Source organism: Haliaeetus albicilla, chromosome 9 (assembly GCF_947461875.1).
Source record: "Haliaeetus albicilla chromosome 9, bHalAlb1.1, whole genome shotgun sequence".
NCBI lineage: Eukaryota > Metazoa > Chordata > Aves > Accipitriformes > Accipitridae > Haliaeetus > Haliaeetus albicilla.
Window position 1 is genome coordinate 8,498,949 of NC_091491.1, and position 25,649 is coordinate 8,524,597.

Genomic DNA, 25,649 nt, shown 5'->3' on the forward strand with positions numbered 1-25,649 from the left:
ACTCTGGAGCTACCAGACATCTCAGTGGCCCAGATTTTTTGCTAGTTTCCTCTGCATTTGCTCAAGGACCATGTTTCTCTTTTTGCTTTTTCAGGATGCCATGTCCACTTAAAATCTTTTTAGTGTGTGCCCTTCAGCTGCAGCTTATTGTGAGTGCTGTACAATTGTATCCCAACTGCCTACTCTACTTACCTAACGCATTATTCCTGTGAAAGCAAAAGCCATGCATGGAACAGATGCTTGGAACGTATTGGGATCCAATTACTGCACTTTTCCAACCTTACATCTATTGTCTAAACTTGGAGCAGGCATATTTTTATTCTTTGGTGACACTATATAAAGAGACAATTGGCATTGAGTTTGCTGGCTGACTAGTTGGCAGAGAAGGGGTGGAAGGAGCAGCAGCAGTATGGTAGGTTTTATTCTTTCCCATGTCTGTCTGTTTATCTCTGCCTGTATTTCTTTCTGACTCAACAATTCAAACAGAGCACTAATGATCACACTGGACCCCATGAAGTCTCATACTTAGTATCACATCCAGAATGAAGATATATCCCATAAAGCAAGCTGTGAACTTCCAAGGACTTTTCTGCATGTGTTTAACAAATGAGTTAAGGTAGGGAACATAGATGTACTTGCTGAAGGGAAGTGCTTGCACATCTCGTTCCAAGACTAATACACTAGGGCAGCAATGACTGGCATGGCTGGTGTTAATTAGTGCTAAGGTCTGCCATGGTGTGATGGGGAGTGAGGTGAAGGGATATCTCTATAATGGTAACTGTGTTGCTCTTGAGACTGAGAGGAGAAGTAGGAAGTAGGGCAGAAATTTCTGTGTCTTCTCTTTGCCCTGCTCACTGGTGGCTTTTAGCTCTGGGACTCCAACAGCCACCTCTGCACCAAAGGTGCACCTGATGTGATTCCAAGGAGCAAAGAAGAACTTCTGCCTAAGGAGCAGTGGGCAGACTGGGCTCTATCTTTGTCTGCTGCAAATTCAGAGGAATGACTACAACAATATTTAAAAAAAAAAAGCTGACAGTTTTCTCTTTCCTTAATTTTCTCCTTTTTGCAGGTCCTTTTCAGGCTGTCTTAAAGTAATGCTGTCCAGTGGCTCCCTGGGGCTATGGAATATTTGATTCTGGAGAATGCTGGAGGGGGAGCTGTATATGAAAACCTTTCTCAAAGCTTAGTTCAAACCTGATCCCATTTAAGCAGGTGATGAATGTGATCCAAGTGCTGTTCTGAGCAGAATAAAACCGCATTCAAAGTAATTTCTAAATTCCATGCGCAAAACTAGGTTCCAGTTTCAGTCAGTGCAAGCCCAGTGTCAGTGGTTTCACACTGAGCACACAAGCCACTAATCACGTTCTTCACCACTGTTTTAGAAGCGAGCAGTGCCTTGTGCTGATTACACCTCTTCAGTTGTGGATTTACAGGTTTTCCTTTAATCAGCTTCACTGAAGTCTAAGCCAGCCCTTTTGTGGGATGGGGGGCAAGTGCTGGGTCTTAGATTTTCTTCCCCCCCTCTTTTTTCAAATTTTATTTACCAGTTTTCTTCCCTCCTTTTTAGTTCAGTGACACACCACACTACTTGATGTTTGAAGACATTTCAGGACATTCCGTGGTGAAATTGCTTAAGTTAGGAGATAGGAAAATATAGCAAGAGTCTATTCTGTCTCCTCACTCCCAGTTCAACTGATGATTCTCTGTGGTGGTTCTTTTCATTGTGCCTTTTGTTTTGGGAATATATCTTCTGAGGTACCTTACTATACAGGGACACATGAAACAGATTTAAAATAGAAAGAAAAAAATAGCCTTAATGAAAGAAAGCTGAAGAATATCTTTACATAAGGAAGTGATCATTTTTTATTAATCAGAGGGAAATGTATATGTAATTATGCTAGATGAACTCTGTGGGGAGGTTTTTTTCTCTCTTTATGATGTCTTAAGGGATTTATAAATATTACAGAGGTTTTATAGCATCATAATATTTCAGATGTGCAGTAAAGCTACTTTCAAAGGATTAGTGCAGACAAAGCAGCATAGTAAAAAATAATTACAAGTCAGCCAGTGCTACTAGGCTCTGACATACAGGGCTGATGAGAGTGAGAGAGGCAGGGTTCAGGGAGATAATTTTTCTAACAAGAGCAGACCACACAAGTGCTGTGGAATGGAGTTCTGAGAACTGTCTACAGCTCTCCGTTAATTCCAGGGAATTTGAGTGAGGTTGGGTCTGTGATGTCTCCCTGCATGCTCTGTGCTGATGGAGAGAAGGAAGGGAAGAAGAGAGGTGGAAAGGAGAGGGAAGCCTTTTTCTTATTCCCAAAACATTCCTGTGTTTATTCAGTTCGAGTGACACCTTGTAGCAAATTCTGTATGCTGAAGGGAACTGCGTACCCAAAAATAGATTGCATTCTGATCAAATGTGTTTTGCAGCCTGCTTAACTGTCTGGAATGTACCACCTGAACTGAAAGAAGTACTGACCTCAGTGGAGCAATGCTGATTTCACTAGCTGAAAATGTGGCCAATTGTTTAACTGTTTAAGTGTTTGTGTATGCATCTGCACATGCATGTGTGTATACATATGTGCGTGTCTGTAAGCATAGAGGACTGTGTATGCAGAGAGGGACTGTTCATCTGTTTACACGAAGGAGGAGGACATGTATATGCCAGAGAAGACAATTTGTTGGGTGGGGAAAGCAGCTGGTGGATTTTGGGTTGTAGAGGTTGAGCAGTCTGCAGTTGGAGAGGTTATCTGCTGTTCTGAGATAAGTTTGGGGAGATAATGCATTCTCTCTGTATATCTGTGGAAGAGAAAAAAGGAGACTGTGATTGGGAAGGGATTTTATGTGGGGCAAAGGAGAATGCTTTAGTGTATGGGAGTGTGAAGCAGGGAGGATGCAGTTCAACAGATTTTTCTATCTAGCAGGGATCAAAGGTGTGTGTGTCTGTGTGGGTGTGTGGGAGGCTGGGACTACATATAAAATGGAGTGAGGATGAGAAGGGAGGGATCTGTTTGTGAGTGCAGAGTAGGTAATAAAAAGATCTTCTGTTTCTCAGTTCTGATAACGTGGGTTTTTATTTGAACGATCTGAGGCTGTTGCCTGTTTGAAATGCAAATTGTGCCCTTAGAGCAGTTTATGTTGCTTGCTCCTCTAGACTGTTCCCTCAAAGGCATGCACTTGGGTTGGCCTTATGCTGCTCACCTGCCATGAAAAGGACCTAAACCACACTAAAAAAAGGGGTGGCTTGTCCATAGCTGGGAGCTTTGGTGCAGATGCAATGTAAATTATCTCAGCAGAGCAAACTTGTGAGACAATAATCAACAAAAATCCTGTCCAGTGCTGCACAAATCCCTTGGATGGGCCTGAGATGTAACTTTTGATTCAGAAGTTGGATTCAATGATAACAAAAATTCAAAGACAGGAAATGTCGGCACTGAGATTCCAGAGTGGATGAAAAACAAGGAGAGGCTGTGATGGATGAAAAAGTTATAGTAACTCAGAGTTAACATCATACTGTGGATCACAGTAGGGGACAGAACCTGAGCAAGTTGATGGATGATTCTGTCTTTTCTGTAGTCACAGATGTAGTTGCAGAGGAAGGAAGTATAAAATGTGAAACAGTGCAATTTAAAGCTGGTAGTATCTTATGTCTAGTTTGCCCTGAGCTGAATGAACACATAAGGGTACAAGACCACAGAATCAGTCTCTTAATAGTGTACACCACTCTTTTTCTCTGAAGGACTCCCTCACAAGAGACCTGCTTATCCATTGGTGTCTTCACTGGTAAAAAAATTAAAAGAAGACACAATAAGTTGCTGAGTGGGGAAGTGTTTCTGCTTGTGTTTTAACTTTGGCTGTCAGGAATATCAAACTGTGTCATCTTTAGTTATTTAGAGTATTTTCTGAGTGTTCTAAGGCATGGTGGACCAAACAGGGAACTGACCTCCCCAAACCAAAAATGTGGCTTCTGGCAGAGTGCTGCCCATTTTGCCTGACTGCCTGTGGAGACATTCTTGCTCTGCAGAAAATGCTAAGTAGAGGTTGGTTAACTTCATACTTACTGAAGGGTAGGAGTGTGCACCTGAGCAGTCAGTGCAGAGTAGCACCAGTTATGGAGCTGTGCCTTTGTTTATCTTTGCAGCAGCTTGTCTGTTTTACCATACGTTTCTTGGTTGCCTGCAAAATTCATTGAGGGGCTGAGATGATAAAGTTCTGCAATAATCCAGCATTACTTCCGTTCTATCTCTAGTCTCACAAACCTGCTCTAGCACCAGCCTTTTATGAATTTATCAGGGTAAGCAACGCCTCACGTTCTGAAGTAAGAACCAAGTATTTTCAGCTCCTTCTTCCTTTTCATGTAGAGATATAAACTGATTCCCTGTCCCCTTTTCTTTTAGGTCACCCTTAATTCAGAGATTTCTTCACTCTGATTCACTTGAACATACACCCCCATCCGCAATATATAAAAAAATGAATCCCTATTCTTATATCCAGAGAGGCAAAGGCAGCGCACACTCATTGTTTCTGCCTGCCTCTGTCACTGCACTATCCTTGTTCTCTCTGGCTCCCTGATGCTGCCAGAGAGGAGAAATATAAAGAACCTCAGTGAGGGAAACTCAGCTCAAAGCAAATGGCTGGTTCAACAGAGTTTTCTTGGGACCAGATTTTGGTATGGCTCCATTTTTTCATTTAAAGATTCTAAAACAAACCAAAACCAACCAAAGAACCAACCAACCAACCAAAAAAAAAAAAAAAGACCCTTTAAAATCCAGGCTAATTGAGAGAGTGCTAACACTAGTAAGACAAATGAGTGATATGCGACAAGCCTGTGGTTTCTCTTCTAAAGTGAAGTGTTGTTTTCTTCACAATGGGATGATTAATACACTCAGGCAGGAATATTAATAGGCTTGTTCAGTTGTTGCAACATTCTTCCCACTGCTGTGCTATTGAGGCCTCGGAATCCGAGCCCAGGGGACTCTCAGCTCTTCAGTTTCTCATCTGGCACGTTTTGTATGTCAGTCTCAAAGCACATGTTGCAAAGATAGAGCAGCTATCTTTGCAAAGTGCAGCTCGGCACACTTTTTATTTTACAAATGGGGAAATCAAGGCAGACAGAAGTGATGTGTCAGTCACCCACTTGCTCCTCTGTAGGTCACCTACTAAATCCTTGACAGTTTAGAAACCATATGTTTGCTCAGTTCTGTATTGCTCTTTTTACTATTCATCAAAAAATTCTGGAGTGTTTGGAGTTGTCAGACAGCAGCACAGACCTATTTCTGTTCTCCTAGAGCTGCCTTTTAATTTGACTTACCCACCAGAAAGACAGTAACAATGTACTGTATTCTGTTTCTGCTCCACCTATTTATCTCTCAGCCTTCCTCTTCATAGCACCTGCCTACCCATCAGTCATGCAAAATCAAGGTGCAGTTTCTTTCTGTGATTATGTATTTCCTAGCCTTTCAGAGCAGATAAATTGCATTCGCAACACTGCATACGCAAAACCCAAGAGACTGATAATCCAGGATGCTCTATATGTTTGATGCCAAAAGACTGAGCTTGAAACTGGTGATGGAAAGTCATTCCCATGCAACAGCTGTTCATTGGCCCCTGTGAAATGTATTGGTGGTCTCAGCCCCATTCCACAAGTGAGGAGATCATAAATAGGATCCACACCCAGAGCTTCAGCAGAAAAACTAAAGATAGATTGAGCGACATGGGCACTGATCTCCTTTACCGTTCCTGGAGGTGACTAACCAGAGAGCAACATTGAACAAATACCATGCTAAGATGAATTTCTCCTAGTACAGCGAGTGCTCTCTGGATAACTAGTCTTCAACCTTTTTTGCCTCGAATAGGACTTCACTAATGTAAAGAAACTTTGGGGTGTTTTTTTGTGTTGCTGGTCTGGTTCTAATAGATACTGAGCCACAGCTTTTGGGTTTATCTGATCTTTTCTTATAGCTACAATCCTTGCTTAAAAACTTACAGCACAGAGAACCCATTAAACTGAGGAATAATGGAGGTATTGCCAGTGGTTAACATTTAAATTTAATAAAACCTGGGGCTGGAGCCCTCTGTCCTTCATTGTGGTGCTAGCTTAAAAAGATGCAGATTGTTTGCTAGCATGTGGAATATTTATCGTGCTGAATATGGATGCTGTATTTGGTCACAGCAGAGCAGAGCATGAGAATGGTAAAGCATGTTTTGTCTTCATAAAGACCAGCTACACAAGCACAGGAGAACCAGTTCTACTACCCCATCCAAAAATGCTGAGGCCAGCCTTGTGCCCTGTGGTCAGTTCCTCTAGACAGCTTGCAATACATTCTGCTGGGTAACATCTGCTTTCTTTTTACCTCGGGGAACAAATACATGTAAATACGTAGGATTGTTCTTAATATTTCCATTCGATCTGGAAGTGTTGAAAACCTCCACCAGGCACCTCACGTTACATGGAATATTGCCCATTACTGCTCAAAATAACACTTATTTCATGTGGAGGAGGAGGAGAGAATCCATTTATTCCAAAATCAATATTTCTACATTCATTAAACATTCCACTTATTCACTTTTTTTTTCCATGCCTGTGGTGGCATTCTATCCTTATTTTTATCCTCACTGCAAATACATTTTTCTTTTTATTTCCATTCCTATTTCCAGATTTTAGTGCTCTGCATTAGCTGATTTGAGCTTGACAGGTCTGGAGTGTGGGTGTGTGGGTGAGTGTCTACCATAGCCCTAATTTTCAACCTGGGATCTGAAACAGGGTGGCTGAGTGCGGAAATCTGCCTGGCAAATTAAATTGATCAGACAATGTATACTTCAAACACAGTCAAGTGGGAATATTTCCTTGAGCTGCTCTGCTCCTCAGGATATTTGAAATCAGTATTGAATTTGAACTTTCACAGGCTTTTTTATTTTGATGAAAGGAGACAGTAGAAGTTGCCTTCTGTTTCATGCAGAATAGCCCAAACTAAGTAAGACTAATTTTCCATGACATGAGAACCAGGTGGGACTATGATGATGAAGTTTAAAAGTAAAAATGATAAAGAAAAAAATAATCTGTCTGGAAGGGAACTCAAAAGGCAATGTAGCTCATTATCGTGCCCCAAGTAAGGATAATGCTGTGATTAAAACATTTCTGTAATCCTTAGGAACCACACATTTTATTCTTTACTGCAGAACAAGAACTGTATTGTTTTAGGCAAGCTGGTTGGGCCCTTATTCAAAGGTATATCATAAAGTCTAGTTCTGACTGATTTTTGGTGAGCATTAGATTCTTAGATATCATTCTAGCTCTTTCCCCAATCTTTCTCTGTCTCAGTCTTCAGATTACAGAATAGTGATAAAAGCCAGCCTGCCCTTTTATTTAAGATGTCTATCTTGAATATTAAAATTATATGGACTAGTCAGGCAATGTAGTGTAGTGTCATAGGTTGGTGCAAGAATATAGAGTGTCCTCCAAGTGTAGAATGTGTTCCTACATAGGAAGAATCTGTGCAGTCAGTGTTGGTCCAGACAGAGCAGACTTCTAAACATTTCTATGTGAGTAGGAAATGATATAATTTCCCGTTATAGTTCCTGAACTGAGTCTTCATGTAGGGCCTCATTTTGAGTCTGGCTGCCTGTCCCTGCTTGGGAACTGGGAAAGAAGGAGTACCTGTAGCCACTTACCTGAATTGCTTGTATTTCCTGAGAATAGCAGGTTGGGAATTTTAGCTTACATCTCCAAGTGCGTCTGTAAGCTTACATCACTCCTCCTGTAGTACAAAGCTCTGAAAAGCCAGGGCAGAAGCGGGAGTAGTCTTCTGCATCAAATGGTCTGGCATAGGTGACTTTACCCAAGGAACAGGCAGTTCCTTGGGGAAACAAGCAGTGCACCAGCTGTGATATTCAGAGTCACACTTTGAGTCCTTCACCTTTTTTAAGGCAGCACAGTGACAAGCCATCCTTGTTTATCTGAGCTGTCAGGTTCCAGGCCAGAGCAAGGGAATGGCAAAAAGCCTCAGTGAGAGATTAATCTGTTACTAAAGCAGCATTTTTCATCCCATTTATATATATATGTATATATATGATTGAATTAAAAACCTTGTCATAACAAAACACAATCCTCTTGTATTACTTGACTGTATATATTTTACGTTCTGTTAAAGATGGAATTCGCTTTCCTGGGTGCTTAAAAGACAAATATATATTTAATCTTCTTATTTGTATTACAGGCTCCAAAAAAGGCAAAGAAGAAGATAGAAGGTGGTTCCAATGTATTCTCTATGTTTGAACAAACCCAGATCCAGGAGTTCAAAGAGGTTGGTCACTATTCTGCTGTTGTCTATAGTCTCCTGTCATTGCTAATGAATAACATAGGTTTTGTTTGTAATCCTTATTCAATTCTCCATCTGCTTTAATAGAACACACAGTTGTTTTCTGAATCATCTCTGTGGTTTTGGCTGGTATATAATTTTCCTTGTGTGTTTGTTTGTTCTTTCCTTCGTTCATTCTTTCATTCTTTCTTTCCTTCTTTCTGTCCCTCCCTCACTCTCCTGTCTTAAGACCTAGACTTATTTGAAGCGCCCCCAAGCCCCCACCCCAAAATAAAGGAAAATTATCATCTCATCCACTTTAGCCCTGATTCAGGAAAACACTTTAGCACATGTTTAAAGTTAAGTTTAAGTGGTATTTTAAATAAGAATAGTCTTACATGCTCAAGTATTATCCTGAATAGAGATGCCTTATTGAACCAGGGCTTTAATTAGTGGACTGTTCCACAATAGCAATAGAAAATATTCTTCTATGCCCTTCTAATACTGCCCACAAACTAGAAACAAAAATACCAAGAAGCCCTCAGCCGACTTCCTCCGTAAATGCCAATAAAACAAAACAACATGTTGAGATTAACTAAGTAAGCATCTTTTAGCTCCCAAAGAATTTGATATTACCATGCACTGTAGATTCTTTGACCAGTTACCTGTGAGGAGGTAAATCTAATGGGCTGGCATAAAAGCTTAAGCATATTAAAGACAGATAATTTGTTTGATGAGTTTATGCTCTTTTTCTGAGTGGACATTCTAGAATGTTTGTGAGGCCATCACATTTTGCACTGGTTTGTAATTTCAAATTATTCATTTTTTCTCCAGTTTTTGCTAACTCACACCTCCAAGGCAATTTCCAATGGGATAAATAGCTACTGTTTCAGTTTGTGCATGTGGCTTTCTTTCAACTTTACTTTTCATGAGCATTCCCACCAGTAAAGTTCAGTGTGAGTGAGACTAAAAACCCATGCAAAGGATTGTGAATATGGCCCAGGTAAATTAATTGAAACCACTAACCTTTTCCCTACAGTTAATGCGGAGATGTTTAACACTCTTCTCCCACCTCTTCTCCAATATCCTATGAACCTCCAGTCTTACTTTCTCCAAGGACTACTGTTTGAAGATGTACCAATAAAAAGAAGAACTGGACAGAATGCTGTATCTGATCTTCTCTAAATAATACTAGGAGCGTTTCTGGGAGGATGGTGGCAGAATAATGCCAAAAGCATGAGGCAGTGGAGTTGTCCAGTGAAAACCAAGACCACGCTGTGTCTAAAAACTGCATACTTGGGACAAGTATTTCTGAAAAGCTGTTTTTGATCAGAACATTTTTATCTACAGATTTCAACCAGCTCACCAGAAAATGTTTCAGCATTACTGTTACTACATTATTTTAAGTTCACCCATTACAATACATACCTAACTCTCTTCCTGTTTTCTGTGAGCTTGCTGGGCTCTGCTTTGCTCTTCATATTTTCTTCTGTTTTGCTTCCAAATTGTGGGGATCACCATTTAAAGCAAGCCCCCCCAAAAGGAGGGAAAACAACTCTAAAGACTTGGGCTTAATTTTTATGAGATGATGGTTTGGCAGGTAAATGAAGGGTTATGAACATGCATGCTGCAAGTAATCACATGGGCAAACTGGAATGTGAGCAGGGGAGCTTTGTAAGAAACTGGAGGTAAAACTACATGAAGATATGTTGATATAATATGATCATGGAAAGAAGAGCACCCCATAGAGCAGTAGACTTTAAAACTCTGCAAGTTACTGTAGCTGCAATGAGCTGTATTCTCAGGAAAATGTTGTCTTTCATAATAATACTGAAGTGAGAATAATTCCTGGTCATTGTAAAGATACACTCTCATATTGATGTGTATATGTCAGACAGATAACGAGCTTCAGAGATGTCTGGTTCTACTATTCCCCATTGTATGACCAGGGGAATTTCAGGTCGTTAAAATCTTTCAAAATCAATGAAACATTAAAAGTGTGACGGCAGCAAATAGACAGACATGCAAATAGGTACATGGATAGATAGGCAGTTAGCTGGCTTGGTAAATAATGGTTAGAGTACATAAATTCTGTGTTAGCTGAAAATAGAAAAGTAACTGGTTTTTTTCTATCAAAAGTTAAATTTTCCCTGACAAGAAGTATTTAAGGTCAACACATCAAGGTCAGTCAGAGCACAGGGTACAGTCTGAAGGATGCAATTTATTGGAAAGGGAAACAAACTTTGAATAAATAACACTATGAAACCTATATTTCTCTGTACCTTTGAAAATTCAGCTTTCTCTGTATGATGGATCATTTTAAGGCCCAGAAGAAATTGACTTTAGCTTGATAGAAGACAGATATCTACAGTAATTAAATGTTTTACAGAATATGATAGCTGCACAAAGGAACAAAGTATGGGAAAAGTACAAAACACACAGAGTAACCACTGACTAAATCCTTCCTAACTAAAGCCTCCCTAATTCAAACTTTTATGGGTTAAGGCCTGAATGGCTGGAGCTGCCAGCATTGGCTTCAGCCCAGCTACACGCTGCACTGAGCACTAATTTAGTAAGAAGAAGTTTGGGTGGGTTTAATTAAGCCTCTTGCCAAGATACAGTAATGTGTTGAAAGTGAGGAAAGTGCAATGATGTGGCATGATGTGGATGAATCAAAGGAAGTTAAATATTCTTTTTTACACCATGAGTATAATACCCCCTGGACTGGTATGTGTGATTGTAGCACTGTCCAGTGCAACATGGCAATGGCAATAAATTTTCCTTTTTCTTCCAACAGGCTTTTACCATCATGGATCAGAACAGGGATGGCTTTATTGACAAAGCAGACTTGAGAGACACATTTGCTGCACTAGGTAAACTGGTAGTAATAATTAAATACTTAAAAGAAATACAGTTTAAATTTCAAGCACATAAGAAAAGTTTGTATTAGAATTACAGTGGGGGAAGTAATGAGATAAACATGAGGCAAAAGGAAACCTGTTCAGTTTGATTCTTCCTCCTTTATGGTAGTTGCTATCTTACTACATAGCTCCAGCTGGAAAGTCTCCTGAGCAGCCTCTTTCAGAAGCAAAATGAAGGTCTCTCTGGGACTCAGTGGCGGGTGCAAGAGAGCTGTGCAGCTGGCAGCTCTCCAAAGGCACTGATCCCTCCCCTGCAACTATTTCATAAAAAGCCCACCCAAGCAGGGGTCCATGCCACGCATTTCTGATTTGCCTCTGAATCCGGGCTTCACAGGCTGCACCTTTTTCATCTAGGAGCCATGCAATATCTACCAATTAACATTGTTGTCATGGACTAGCTGCCCCTCTGCCCACACAAAAGTAGGAGGACTTCATGTGAGGTTCTGTGCTATTGTGCATTTATGTGGGGTGGAATGTGCATGTCATGAGATTAGGTATTGTCCATTCCATGCGCATCACAATCCTGATAATATCAAGCGGATTAAAGCAAATCTTCCCAAGGAAAGGAAAAATCAAAATGTTCATGATCCCAAACCTGGAGTTGTATCCTTGTTGCAACATTTGAGGCTTGAACAGTGATGTAGGCATTTGGGCTTTTGCCATCTGGATCTTATTAAAAAGAGCTTGATAAGAATCTTTAGTGCTCCCTGGGGTGGAATCAGACGCCAGCAGAGTCAGTGCAAAGAGCAGAAGCTCCTGAACTCTTTATTGTGACAACGAGGTTTGCAAACTTTGGCCTGTAGCTACTGTTACCCTGAAATATTTATTTCCTAAGGCCAAGTTCTGGTATCTTTCCTGTTCAGTGAAGCCCTTCAATGCCTATAAAGAACAGTCACAGCAAATTACCACTCAATTTGAGTAGGGTTGCCAGGATCTAAATTCTCATCAATAGGACTGTGCAAAGATGGGGAAGGGATAGGACTACTCAACTTGTCCATCTGCCCTCTACTCAGAAAGGCATCTCAATATACAGGAGGGCAAAGACTGAGACCTTGGATTCACTTCAGTCACTTTGAAGTCTGCTATATTAATATCAGTGGGGCCCATATTTCACCTGAGGTAAAAAAAAAACAAAACCACCCCCCCACACCCCCCCAGTTTATTTAGAAGTGTCCCTTCTTTTGTCCACTGCTGGCCACATCCATATTATTTATCCTTCTTACTCCTTCAGTCACCCTTTGATCTTAGAGCCAGCTCTGCCAATTTGTTTTACACTGGGGTATTCTGGAGTTGTGTTCTACCATGTTATTAGCAAAGTTGCACAGAGCCCTGAGCTCCCCAGTGGGAGGAGATGAATGGGAATCGTTTTTTGAAACACAATTTGTGATTTATTATGAAAAATGATCTCTGCTGCAGGTCGTCTGAATGTCAAGAATGAAGAGCTTGAAGACATGGTGAAGGAGGCGCCAGGTCCTATTAACTTCACTGTCTTCCTTACTATGTTTGGGGAAAAGCTGAAAGGTAAGTACCTTTGGGGGGTTGGAGAGGTATCTGTCAAAGATCCTCAGCACTGAAATATCTCAGCACCTTGCAAATTATAATAATGTATCCACAGAACAATGCTTAAAGGCAAGGAGTGATCTCCATTTTTGCAGACAGAGCTGAAGTATGAAAAGGCTAAGGGACGGTCCAGAGGACAATTCAAAGGTGTGATTTCAGCTTGCATAAGCTAACATGAAAGTGGTGAGTTGAGGTCCAGAAAGTAATGAAATCACAGCAGCCTGGAGCAGAGTGTAGATGAGTTATTAACTGTCAGGTTCCTAGGCTGAAGTCTGTTGCTCATGCTATAGTGGTATCACTCCCAGTGTTAGCTGGTTTAAAAGTATGTTCAGTATTTCTACAAAAAAACCTTCTGTGCTCCTTTGGCTCATTATGCAAACATGACTTCTGCACCATCCTTGCAGTTATAGGGCATGAAGGAGCAACATGGCTTTCCCTCATTTTCTGCATTAGTTGTAACTCAGGGGTGCAGCCTTGGTTTCACTTGAGGTCAATAGTGCTTTTGCCATTGGATGAAGATTTCGCTGAATAAGTCTTAATGGAGTGGATAAACTGAAATAATTTAATCTCAGTGGGTTTACAATGATGAGGGAGAGGGATTTTACCCATTACCACAGAATATATAGGGATCACTGTAGGGAGTTCGGAAAATGTGGGTACTAAATTTGTTGTTAGCTGGTAATTTAGTCATCTCTCTTATACTGTTAATAGCTAGAAACTCCAAGAGAGGGAGTGTGAGGCCGAGAGAAACCGCTAGCCATCTTCCTATATGCATTAGACATAGGTGAAAGCCTTGACCTTCAAAGAAAGGTTGGCCTCAGCCAAGCACGTTCCAGAAGTTTGTTAAAATAACTAATGAACAGAAAAATGGAAAAATCTGATCCCATCTTCTTAAAAACATTTATTGTATTGCTGCTGAACTCTGGCTTTATATTGCTGAGCACAATTTCAGCGAACGGCTTTCTATGCTTGGAATAGAAAACAGAGAGGTCTGAAAGAAAGAATTAATGTAGCTAGTCCTCAAAGAAATACACTATTGCTAAGGAGCACAGCATGTCTGGAAAGCATAAGAGGTGATGGAGAAGGCTGTAGACTGACACTTAGGAGGGGATTTTATTACCCAGACATCGATCTGTCTTGATCACAGTGATACCTCCACCTTTACATTCCAGATGTCATCTTGCAGAGTAGGTAGTGCCCTTCTCCATAATCTTTCTTCTGGGACATGTGACTATTTCTTGTGGGGTGCCCTGCTACCCATTCCTGTCTATTTGTCATGCTTATGACCACACGGAGCATGGAAATGAGCTCTTCTTCCTTTCCCCTCTTCCCTCTTGTCTCTTACGATTGCTGAAGCTGGCAAAGAGTCTGGCCCTGCCAATTGTGTGGCCTAAAACCAGAGCCAGCACAGGAAGGTGAATGGTAAAGCATACCCCTCTTGTCTGCAGGTTTCCTGTTGGCTACTAGCAGAGGAGGAGGGTTTTTTTAATTTCCATTTGGTGAAGGGAAAATCACAGCTGTGCTTGTCATGCCCTTCTGGTTGGGTTTGTCATGCAAAGGAAGCAGAGCCAAAAGACTGCACATTCCCAATCAAAACTAATTGGGATGAAGAGCCTTTGTAGTGCAATTAGAAAGGGAGAAAGGGCTAGAGGAAGTGGATATGGCAATTTTGCAACACTCTTTATTAGCTAAGTACCACTCAGAGAATTTGGTGAAAGGTGCTTTCTAAGTAAAATTTGTTGTGCTATAATTGATTTCTGTCATAAAGGGGAAGCTGGGATTTTCAGGACGAGCTTTAGCTTTATATATTGAGATTATGATGCCAGATGAACAGCTAACAAAACTCGGTTTATGTTAATGCCAACCACATGGAGCTGTTTCTACAGGGAGTCAGAATAATACAATTTGTACAGAAAACAGAGATGCCGCACATCAAAGAAACCACTTTATTTACCAGCTAATCAATAAAGAATGCCTGCTGCATTGCTTCTCTTCAAAGCCGAAGTCCAAGGATATGACAGGGTAGAAAATGTAAAACACAGTAAGAAAAAAAAAATCCCCCACACAGTGGTGACTACTTAAAATGCAGACCTTTCCTTGGAGCTGGAAGATGTCTCTCTTCATGGGACAATCTAAACGCTCATTAAATACCAATGCTTTTTATATTGATCATATGTTTATTGCAGTTTGAATACATTGCCTACAGCTTGGCAAAAAAATACACATGGCCAGTGTGTGTGACAAGAAGGAGGCTATATAGCCTTAGGTTTATTCACTGTTATATCCACTGAGATACTACTGCTAATCCTTGTGAAACCTTTTAAACAAAGAAAACTGAGGCGGCATCAGGAGTATATGGAGTCATTAGAGCAGGGAACCTTGACTGGGTTCTATTCTGGTTGTATCTCTGCCAAACTTTGAAACAAACTTTGAAACTGCAATTCTTCATGTTATTACCTTTTTTTAATCATGCTTTCAACATTTCAGCATCCCAAGTAGCTTCATTTGTCTATGGGTCAGTCTACCTGCTTGTAAATTTGGTTTCCTACAGTTATAAATAATGACTTGTATTATATATACTACCGTAATATTTTGAAATACTGGGGAACAGTCAGAAAAAGAATATATAGTATATCCTTTGGTGTGGGTTGACACTGTCTGTAAGTGAGTATACTCAGAATCTGCAGTATTACAGAATGGTTGGAAGCCCCAGCCAAGATTAAGGCACTGTGAAAGCTAGTCCCTGACCCAAATTTTTTCCAGTCTAAATAGATGGGACAGATAAAGGGTGGAAGAAAAGGAAGACTATTACTATCATTTTACTGCTGGGAACAGAGGAGCAGGGAAATTAAAGTCATACCAAAAGTCTCTGGCCCAGCTAAGAGCAGAAGCAAAATCTTGGAACCATAGTCTAGTGCTTTAAACCATCCTGTTTCTGTAAGTAACACTTAATGAAGAGATACTTAAGTGGAGGTGCACTACAGAACATAAGTGCAGATCACCATTTTACATTGATCATCCTGTTTCCATTGCATTCCACTGACATTCTGATTTTATGATGAGCTCCATTTCCTTTAGTGAGGGAAATAACCTCTTCTCTGTATAGCTAAGAACAAGTAACATCAAAAAGTGTTTTTACAAGGAACGTACAGTACAAGATTAAAGGAAGCCAGTGAGGGAAACAGTTTGTTATATTTTCATTTCTGAAAGCCACTAATCCTCTGGGTACTGATATTGGAGACCAGTTCCTGGAAGTTTTCTCTCCTGCAGACATAGAATAGATATGAGTTATTATTTTTAAGCTTCTGAGCATTGAACTGTTCACCTCTATTGTTTATCTGACATGACAAATGCTGCCGACTTAAGAAACCTTTGTCTTCAAACCTATAACTGCAGAATTCTCCATTTTGCACTGTTTTCAAGTGAATGCAATTACTTAGCAAGTATTCAGCAGCTATAGAAATACATCCAGGCTTCTAAATTATATTTCATTAATTTTAGGCACAGACCCAGAAGAAACCATTCTGAATGCTTTTAAGATTTTCGACCCAGAAGGAAAAGGCCACATAAAGGCAGACTAGTAAGTTTATTTCAAATCCTTTTAAAAGAATAATAATAATGATAATTGCACAAGTTTAAAGAACTGCTTAAAAGCTATATTTTTCACAGTATTTTAAGAGACAGAGGAACTGTCAGACAGAGAAACATTTAGCTTTGTAAGCTGGAGTTAAAAGACTGGACTATTGTATGCATGTATTTGTATACCAAAAAGAGATGTTATTGTCTTCAGACATTGCAAGAGGCAACGGAAATATAATCACATGTAGGCCATTAGATAGCCTTTTTTGAAGGTCTGGATATAAATCAACACATGATTCTGTGTAGATTAACTCCATATGTAAAATTAAAATGAATGTCTGGTGCCTAACTCTCAGAGTGCTTGACTAAAACAGGAAAGCTAGTCCCCTTTTAAAAAAAGTGATCAATTTAATTAACTCCGGGAATGAGGACATTTTCCTTGTTACATGTTTACTGTTTGAGCCTTCTGCTTTTAGACAATAATTTGCTGTAAAATTCCACTAGATATGGTGGGAGGCAAACCAAATAATACTATTAATAATATGGCGATTATTGTCAATATGGCTATTTTTTAAACAAGGAGGCAGGACATAATTTGTATTCATAACCTGTTACACCAACAAAGCAAGGTAAAAGGACTTTAAGCACTAATTGCACAAATGTGCAAAATGCACAAAATGTACATTGCACTGCCAGAACAGTGTAAGCAGGCCTTCAGGTAAGTGACATAAGTGATATCAAATCAGGGCAGTGGATGAAGAGGTCTTATGTATGGATCCAGTGAAATGCTTTATGTGCCTAGATTTATGCATATGCTTAAATTCCTTGGTGAATTTGGGGTCTATACTTTTACTGCAGCAGCCATTTCAGGTAGATTCTGTAAAGCATAATAGATATAGGAAGTTTATTAGGGAACCATGAGTTACAAAATTGTATTTGCATCAATTAATTCTGCTAATGTTGTGATAAGGTAAATGAAAACTAAACCTCTTACCAGAACCTCTAAGGTGGAGTTTTCCACGACATTATCTGCAATTATCGATGTCTCATGAAAGTTAGTTGGAAATACAAAATTCACATACAATATTTCTTTCCATTACCAGTATGCTTTTCTATGACAGTACCCCAGTGGGTATGAGAGTCCTATTGTGGTATGCAATGTGCAAAATAAAGCCAAAGAGACAGTCTTTTCACTAAAGAACTTCCAAATTAATTAAAACACAACAAGTGTATGTAGCAAACAATCAGAAGAAACAGAGGGTTAACAGGCATCCTGATTGTTTTGGGGTTAACATTAACCAAACAGCTTGGGAGGAACAGTCAGAGAAACACATCAGAAGTGACTCAAACAATCAGAATAAAATGTAGCCTGTTGCCAAATAGGCCAGATCACACAGTAGTGAAATCACAGCCACGAAATATATCCTTCTGATAATACAAAACCCATGAAATGTTATATTTCCCACCACTATCTGTAACAATATACTGCATACAAAATCTGTGGCTTGCCACCCTATGTCCAGTTCTACATTCCTTGGACACTGGAAGCCAGTTGGAGTTTGGGGCAAATTAGGAATGCAGTATCACACTCCAAAATGAAGATGAGAAATTCACAGAAATACTTTTATTTTTCCTTGATGGAAAAGGTCAACCTTGTCCCCACCCCCACTGCACAGCTAACATTAGACAATTGTTTTAGTTCATCACCACAACAGAGCATAATGTTTACTTATTAGACCCGAGGGTAATGTTGATCATTACAGAACAAACCATTAAATCAATTCCGTGAATGTCTTTGAGGTTTAACTTCTATTCATATGCTTCCAAAATGTAGACATTTGAAGGTTTTGAAATAATTTTTATGTTGGCTTATACAGCCATTTCAATATGACAGTTAATGTTAATAAGTAATATTTCTCCATATTAAAAAATCCTGGAATGTTTCTCTCCAAAACCAGCCATGTTGACCTTTTAATCAGAACTTCTTTTTATGTTCATAGAGTTAACATCCTTCTGGGGATTTTTATGTCTCTTCCCTCTGCATGTTTTCACCTCTAGTCTGGAAATGACTCACTTAGTCCATCTGATGGTAGCTGGGATGGAGTCTTCTAACCTTTCCAGAAGCTCCAGGAGTTTATAACTTAATTCCAAACTCAGTGACAGACTTTGTTTGTCTGCATCATTATACCACACATAAAATCCTTCCTATAGCATGATGTCAAAAAGAGAAAATGCTTTAGGTCACATTCTCAGCTGGTATAAACTGGCATAGCATTTGGAAAGGTTAGATGATTCAGTCCTAAATGCCATTCATTGGACAAAGTGAGTCAGGCCAACATCAACTGTGTCTAGCGTTGATGCCAACAAAACTTTTCAGATTTGTACCAGATGAAAATGGACCCAGGAAGCTTACGTGAATTCTGGACCTTTGGAGATTAGTTTGACTGATCTAATGATGTTTCTTATCATAGCTGTAGAGCACTGTTCATTTCAACTCACGTGTTTTTCTCCAAGACAGCACTGTAGAAAGGGCAAACCCAGTGGAAAACCAAAATGTCCCAGAGATTTCACAGATAATTTTAAAAAAGGTTTTGAAAATATAAGAATGCAACAAAGTATTTGTAACTGTAGAAGGAATTGATGTCAGCCAGGACAAGAGATAACATTTAGACTCCTATGTCAAGGCAAATGGATATTCTTTTTTGCTCAGAAGACTTAGATTTTTTTTTTTTTTTTGAGAAGCAAATAGTCTTTTAAAAGAAAACAAGATACACAAAGAAAAGAGTGCATAATCTCTAGCTTTGGAAATTGTGAGTGTTTGTTTCCCTATAAAATAAATAATGGAAAATGTGCTTAGATCCTTAACTGAGTCCTTCTTCCTTATGAGTGTGCCAGAGCCTACTGGGCTGTGCATCAGAAGATTATAATTAGATATTTGATCTTTTCTTTTCCCCTAAATACTTTAAACATGTGAAAAGAAGACACATAGTGCCCAGATCTCTTTTTAGTTCAGTCCTGTTTGTGATGAAGTTTATTTGTGACTTCTGACAAAATTGCTGTAAGTGCTTCCTTCTATTCAGCAAGCTCCATATCGCACTTCCTATTTACATTTGCTAACGCTGTTCACCCCAGTGCGCATATATCCAATAATCAATTTGTGCTGATAAGAATGATCTCTCTACTCTTGCACCCACTGATCATTTGTGAATTCCACTTCAAAAAATGCAGTCGCATAACAAATGGCCAGGATAACAAAACAGAAACAGCAATATGAGAGAAAGAGATGAAGAAAGACTTTGCTAAGTAAAGTAATGCAGGAAAAATATATGCAATAGCTTAAGCTCTGTCTGTGACTTCAGAGTATTTCCCCAAACTTGCATGGGTATTTTAACTCTTGTCCTTGTAGGTAAAGTCCTTATTCATTACCCAGAAACTTCTTTTTTCAGTTTTCCCTTTCTGTCTTTCCAAATGAGCCCTTCACATCAACAAGAAAGAGATTCAAAAGTGTATATGCCTCTTATGCAAATTGCTATATGTCTTTATTGTAGCCTTTTACTGGAAAAAAATATGTGTGTTTGAGATATGAGGAAGTACAGTTGTAGCTTTGCCATCAAAACTACACTTTTATCTGTCTGACTTTTTTCACTCAAGACGCATGGTGTATGGGAGCAGGAAGGGAAGCTTTACTATTTTGCCTGAACATCTGCATCCACAGTAGGTGAATTTTGCTCATATGGAAGCGTTCCTGTGCAGGCATGATTTCTATTATAAATAGTTAGTTTTAAATATTCACTTTAAAAAGCAGAAATAAATATTCACTTTAAAAAGCAGAAAGGGCTGTTTCCAGAAGAGCTATTGCTCTCACCTCCGCCAACAAATTCTTTGAAAAAGCAGCCTTTTTTTCAAATCTACAAACTAAAACAGATTTCTATACTTGTTTCAGCTCTTGTTTTTGTACAACAGACTGCTCATCTGTTATCACAGGTTTGTAGTCTGTTTTACTGATCTAGGAGAAAAAAACTCATAATATATAAATACCCTTGGTAGTAACAAAAGGACACAACTCTGTCCCTTCAGCGTGAATGCAAACTCTTCAAGATTAATACAGGAATTCTTCTACAGGAAGGGGAAATTATTAGTGCAAGTGAAAGGGATGTTTATAACTGAATTCATACTGGTGGATAGTCTAGCACATTGTGCATGTACTACCCTCAGCACATGAGTAACTGGGTGAAATATAAAGATATTTTATCTAAAGGGGTTAGACTAGAAACCGTAATTGTTCTTCCTGGCTTTTCTATTCACCTATGAACTTAAGGTAAAAAAATTACGTGCTTGACTGACTTCCCACAATGGGTTTGAAAACACAGGGTAAATCAGCTGAGAGTCTGTCCCCAAAATATTCTCTTTGATGTAATTGCATAGGATGCAGATTGTGTGTGGGATAAGCTCCTTGTTACAGTGCTGTAACTCCAGATCAAGACATTGTACCGTGAAATACAACAGGTCTCATGCAGTTTCACAGTCTCCTCTGGGAATGACTGCATGCAAATAAAGGGATTCTCAGATGATGATTCGGAATAGCTGTTGGAGTTCTCTTTCAAGTCCTCTTTCTCATTTCATGCTCTGTTCCTTTCATCCTCAGATTTTACAGAAAATATTCTCTTTTGGTTCTGTTAAGTGATCCAAACTTTAAACAGCAAGTGAGAAAACCTACCATTTTAGGTTAAGATAAGCATACAAAATTGCTGTATTTCAATTAGCGTAATAACCTTAAACAATTTTAAACCTCTATAAAATGTCACAAAAGCAAAATAAGTTGGCAGAGCGAGGCGTTGACACTGACAGTGCCCACAGAAAATCTTTTACAATATCACGTAAGGATTAACAGCTCTAATTTATGCAGTCACACAGATTTTCTTTCATGCAGCTTCAGGAGGGATCTTGCCATCTGAATTGTCATGTGCCATTATCACCCTTTAATCAGGTTATTTCATTTTATTTGAACAGCATCAAAGAAATGCTTATGACACAGGCAGACCGGTTCAGTCAAGAAGAGGTAAGGACCTTCTTTATTCAAAATAGGAATCTATCTCCAGCTACTATTCAGCAATAAGTATTTGCCCCCCTTTAAATGCATGAATTCAGCTGAAATCCAGACTGAGAGAAGGTTGATGCCAGCTCTAGCAATTAGGAACAATTCAAAGCATCTCTTCTGAATAGCTCCATGGCTAAATCAAAGTCAGACAGATTCTTTGGACTTCCATCCAAGTGTAAGCGTGGCCTATCTCTTGCTGTTCTTTCCTATGGTGAGCTGGGCAATGAATTTACTAGAGTTCAAGTGGGTTTGGGTGGGGACTGTGATCTGGTTTCCATTTCTGTGAGAGTTATTTTGTTTGAAATTTGAAATGAGTTCTGAAATGAGGTACTGACTTTGTGGTTTGTGTGAGACTGAACATGGATTCTGCTGGCTGGGAGGAATTTAGAGGGACTTTATTTTCAGAAAAGGAGATTGAGTGGAGTTGGTTCATGGCAAGAACAGACTGGAGTGCAGACTATATATACTACACTATTTGGCCAGGGCTTACCTGGATTTCAGGGAGAGCTCTTTTCAACAGGGAACTTGTTGGTATTCTAGCAGGACTGTATTAACTAGTTGTGTCCTAATTCCTATTTCAATTTTACTGAAGCTAAGGAAAAATCTTCCATAGTGGTTAACAGATCAAGGCAGAAGGGAGCTGAACTGGGTTGAAAATGAAAAGCAGTACATGTTGCTGTCCCACAGTCCTACATTTATAACACTTATCTCCTGTTTGCTTGGCAGATCAAGCAGATGTTTGCTGCTTTCCCTCCAGATGTCTCTGGTAATCTTGACTATAAGAACCTCTGTTACGTTATCACCCATGGTGAGGAGAAAGACTAAGAGGAAAGAGATGAGCTTCTCCTGTGACGATGCACCAAGTTATTTCATAATGCTTTTGTGTGCAAGACAAAGGGCTAAACATTCAGTATGTGAAGCCATGTGGTCATCAGAAGAGAACCAATAAAACAATTGAAATTAGATTAAAGTTATTTAATGCTCCTGTTTTTATAAAAGATGAAAATACCAATTTTGTGAGGTTTTTCCCATCCTTTTTTTTTTTTCTGTCAGTGGTTTGAAATGGAATTTTCTTGATGAACTGGTGCTTTCGTGATTTATTGACAATCCTAATGTTCACCAGATGGTCCACTGGGCACTGCAGTGTTGCTTAACCTCTTGTCTTTTATACATAAGTTCCATGTATTAATTGAGAAATCTAACTTACTGCACTAGGAAGAGTATTTGGTAAATAGAATTCTGTTCCATTTCACAGCCCCTAGCAATGAAAGTGTAAATAAAACAATCTTAAGCTCTAGTGAATATGCAATATGCCCTCTCCGTCTCAGTGATGTGGCCAGTTTCATAAGCCACTTGGGTCATTTGCTTTGGTGCAAAAGAACAGAAATAGTGGGATAGTGGCTACTTTTCTCATAGTAAAATATACCTAGGCACACTTAGAAACCAGCAATAACAAATTTCCCCTTTCAGAGGTACCTTTCTTATGTGTAGGAGGTTGTCCATGAAGTAACAATAAAGCCTAGTCTTTCACCCATTGGCCATTAGCCTTGTTTTACAGGTGGGGCACACACTGGAAGGATGTGCTTTGCCAAAGATTATCAAAACTCTAGGGACAAAGACAAGAAAAGAACTCAGGAACTGTAGCCCAGGGTTATACATGAAAGCAGACTACTTCTCACGTTTATAATCTAAGATCAGCCTAGTTTCTAAAATGGGCTACAGTTTCTTGTATTTCGACTTCTAGGAACTGGACATATTTTGCCTATGTGGAATATTGCATGAATACTTCCTGCGTGGGAGTCAGAAGGATGTTGCAGCCAAAGTAAAACAAGCTTCTGCTGTTTTAACAACTAATGGAAATGGTTTCCTTTTGCATCAGTTTTGTTGGCTCCACAGTTCCACAGACATTGAAAGGAAGTAACAAGCCACTTATTTTCCGTTTCCACCTTAGTCTTTGTAGAGAGAGAACTTGAGGGTAAGGTGTCAAATTCTGCCCTCATCAGGAGCGGCAGAAATTACATGAAAAAGCTTCAGCATCTTCATGACTCAGGGATGTGACATTCACCCTCACCTGCATTTTTTCTTGTTCCAGCAAAACCCTGCACTCTGTGCACTTCAGTAATAGAGAACAACTGGAATGAGAAGGCTCTTAGCAGACACAAAGTTGATATAATAAATCTCACCCCTTGTCTCTATGTCCAGAAGCACTGTGCGTATTCCTGTAACAGCAATATTTTTCTAGTCTAAGTAGGCAATTCCCAATTGTATCTACCAGTAATTATCTCTCTTGAAAATATTAGTGGACACAGCTAGAAGCAAAATTCAGCCCTTTCTTGCATGAATCTTGTTGAAGGTGTGGAGAGGGCTTTAGCACTTCTTGCCATATGTTCCTGTAACCTTTGAAACTGCATGGTCACCCAGACTCATCCCTCCCAACATGGTGGGGAGCTTGACTGGGCTTTGGGGAACTAGTAAAACTTTACGCAATGCAGGAGTCTGCATGACCTCTTCTTCCACCTCATGGCTTATTCACCAGAAGCTGAGCTTTCCTGTACAAGCACAGTTCTTACCTCTGTTTCACACGATGACCCTTTTCTCCCCAGAATGTGTTTTTCTTCATAGGTGAACAACCATTGCTTATGGGATGGGGTTGTAGATAAGCAATGGGAGGTCATGGAGGTAGAGGATTTTTGGTGGCACAGTAGAAATGATGATTTATGAGCTTCTGCTTTAGGCTCTTACACAGACCCAAACAAGTGACAGCACTTCTCAGCAAGGAAAGGAGCTACTTATGTGAGAGGGCTGCAAAATGGACGTTTCATTTAGAAACTTCAATTGCTCGAGTGGTAGGTCCAGTACATGCTATTGTTTGGCACAAACGCACATCCAAAGTTTAATACTACCTTGTATGAGCTCCACAAAATCACATACCCAACCAAATGAGTACTGACTGTTCCACTAATATGAGCTGAAGTCACTCAGGTGTCAGATGTCAGACGGTGCTTTAAAGATTTCAGAATGAGACTGAACACTAGATAAAATGGCATACAGGCCTACCTTTGGCCTTCAATCTAGAGAGGTTTATTTTTCTTCATGCAAGGTGGTAGGCCAAAACTTTGAGGATAATGCTTTTGAAAGATGAGGTCACATTTTTCCATCAAAGCATGAACAATTTTTGATGGGTCCTTTTTCATCTGTTACTGCCTAGTTACATGACTTCTTCAAGTGCAGCTCTATGGCATCTTAGGCTGATGGAAGTCTGGTCTGAGCAGTTCCCCATTCTCCCCTTCTGCTGGCTGTACCCCCTCGCTCCCTCCACTCTCTCAGGTTATCGCTAGAGCTCATACACACACATCAGGTGCTAACTAAGAAACCTCCCTGCTCTTCAGTCACATCAACTCCCTAAATTTTCTTACCTGTCTGCAACTGTCAGGGCCCTGAGTGCACTAATAGGCTTTAATAGCCTTGACAAGCCTCACCTGGAACCTCCACCCACACCTGCTGTCTGTGGGCCCAAGAGCCCCACTTAAGCTCAGCCCAGGGCCTTCAAACCTTTTTTTTTGAGCTACAGTCTTGGACCTACCCTACTCCTTGGGCCTTCCATATCACTGTGGACCTGCCTAACAATCACTGAACTGTGCATGACTCTAGTAACTGTCACTGGATGTAACCCTGACCTGCAGCTTGCCGTCTCAGCTTGATCTTGGACCTGCCTCATCATCATAGACTTGCCTGGTAGTCTGGACTCTTGAACCTGACTACCATCTTTGGGATTGCTTTGCTTGGATATTGGTGAGGCTGCTTTCCTGCTGGCCATGTTACCATGCCCTGCTGCAGGCTCCCTGTTCCTTAGGGAGTAGTTGCTCCCTAACAGCTGCAGATGGAGCAGGAGCATGGAGCTGTGGGTAGGATGGAAAACAGGACCACCTTAGTGCAGATTAGGTTGAGCTAGCTTTGCTTAGATAAGCAATTTGTTTTGGAGCAGTGCTGTTTTGAAGCAAATCACTTGATTGTTCCTACTTACCTTCAGCAACCTAGGTAGTTTTGTTGGAGGAAGCTAAACCAGAGGCTCTGCTTGAAATTCAGTCCAAATTCCCTCCAGTTCCTGATGGGGACCAAACCAGGGTGCAAGCTGTGAGGTCCTCCAGGAGCTATCAAGCATTTGTGCACCACCAGAGTGCTCTCAACCAC

At 40.0% G+C, this 25,649-nt stretch overlaps 1 protein-coding gene across 1 annotated transcript; it reads left to right on the forward strand.

Annotated features, from left to right (window-relative positions):
• Positions 1 to 340: 340 nt before the first annotated feature.
• Positions 341 to 22,432, forward strand: MYL10 (myosin light chain 10). The gene is made up of 7 exons (XM_009925456.2): positions 341 to 412; positions 8,220 to 8,306; positions 11,098 to 11,173; positions 12,638 to 12,742; positions 16,283 to 16,361; positions 21,371 to 21,419; positions 22,185 to 22,432. The coding sequence occupies exons 1-7, from the start codon at positions 410 to 412 to the stop codon at positions 22,281 to 22,283; spliced, it is 498 nt and encodes a 165-aa protein (XP_009923758.1). The 5' UTR covers positions 341 to 409; the 3' UTR covers positions 22,284 to 22,432.
• Positions 22,433 to 25,649: the final 3,217 nt, after the last annotated feature.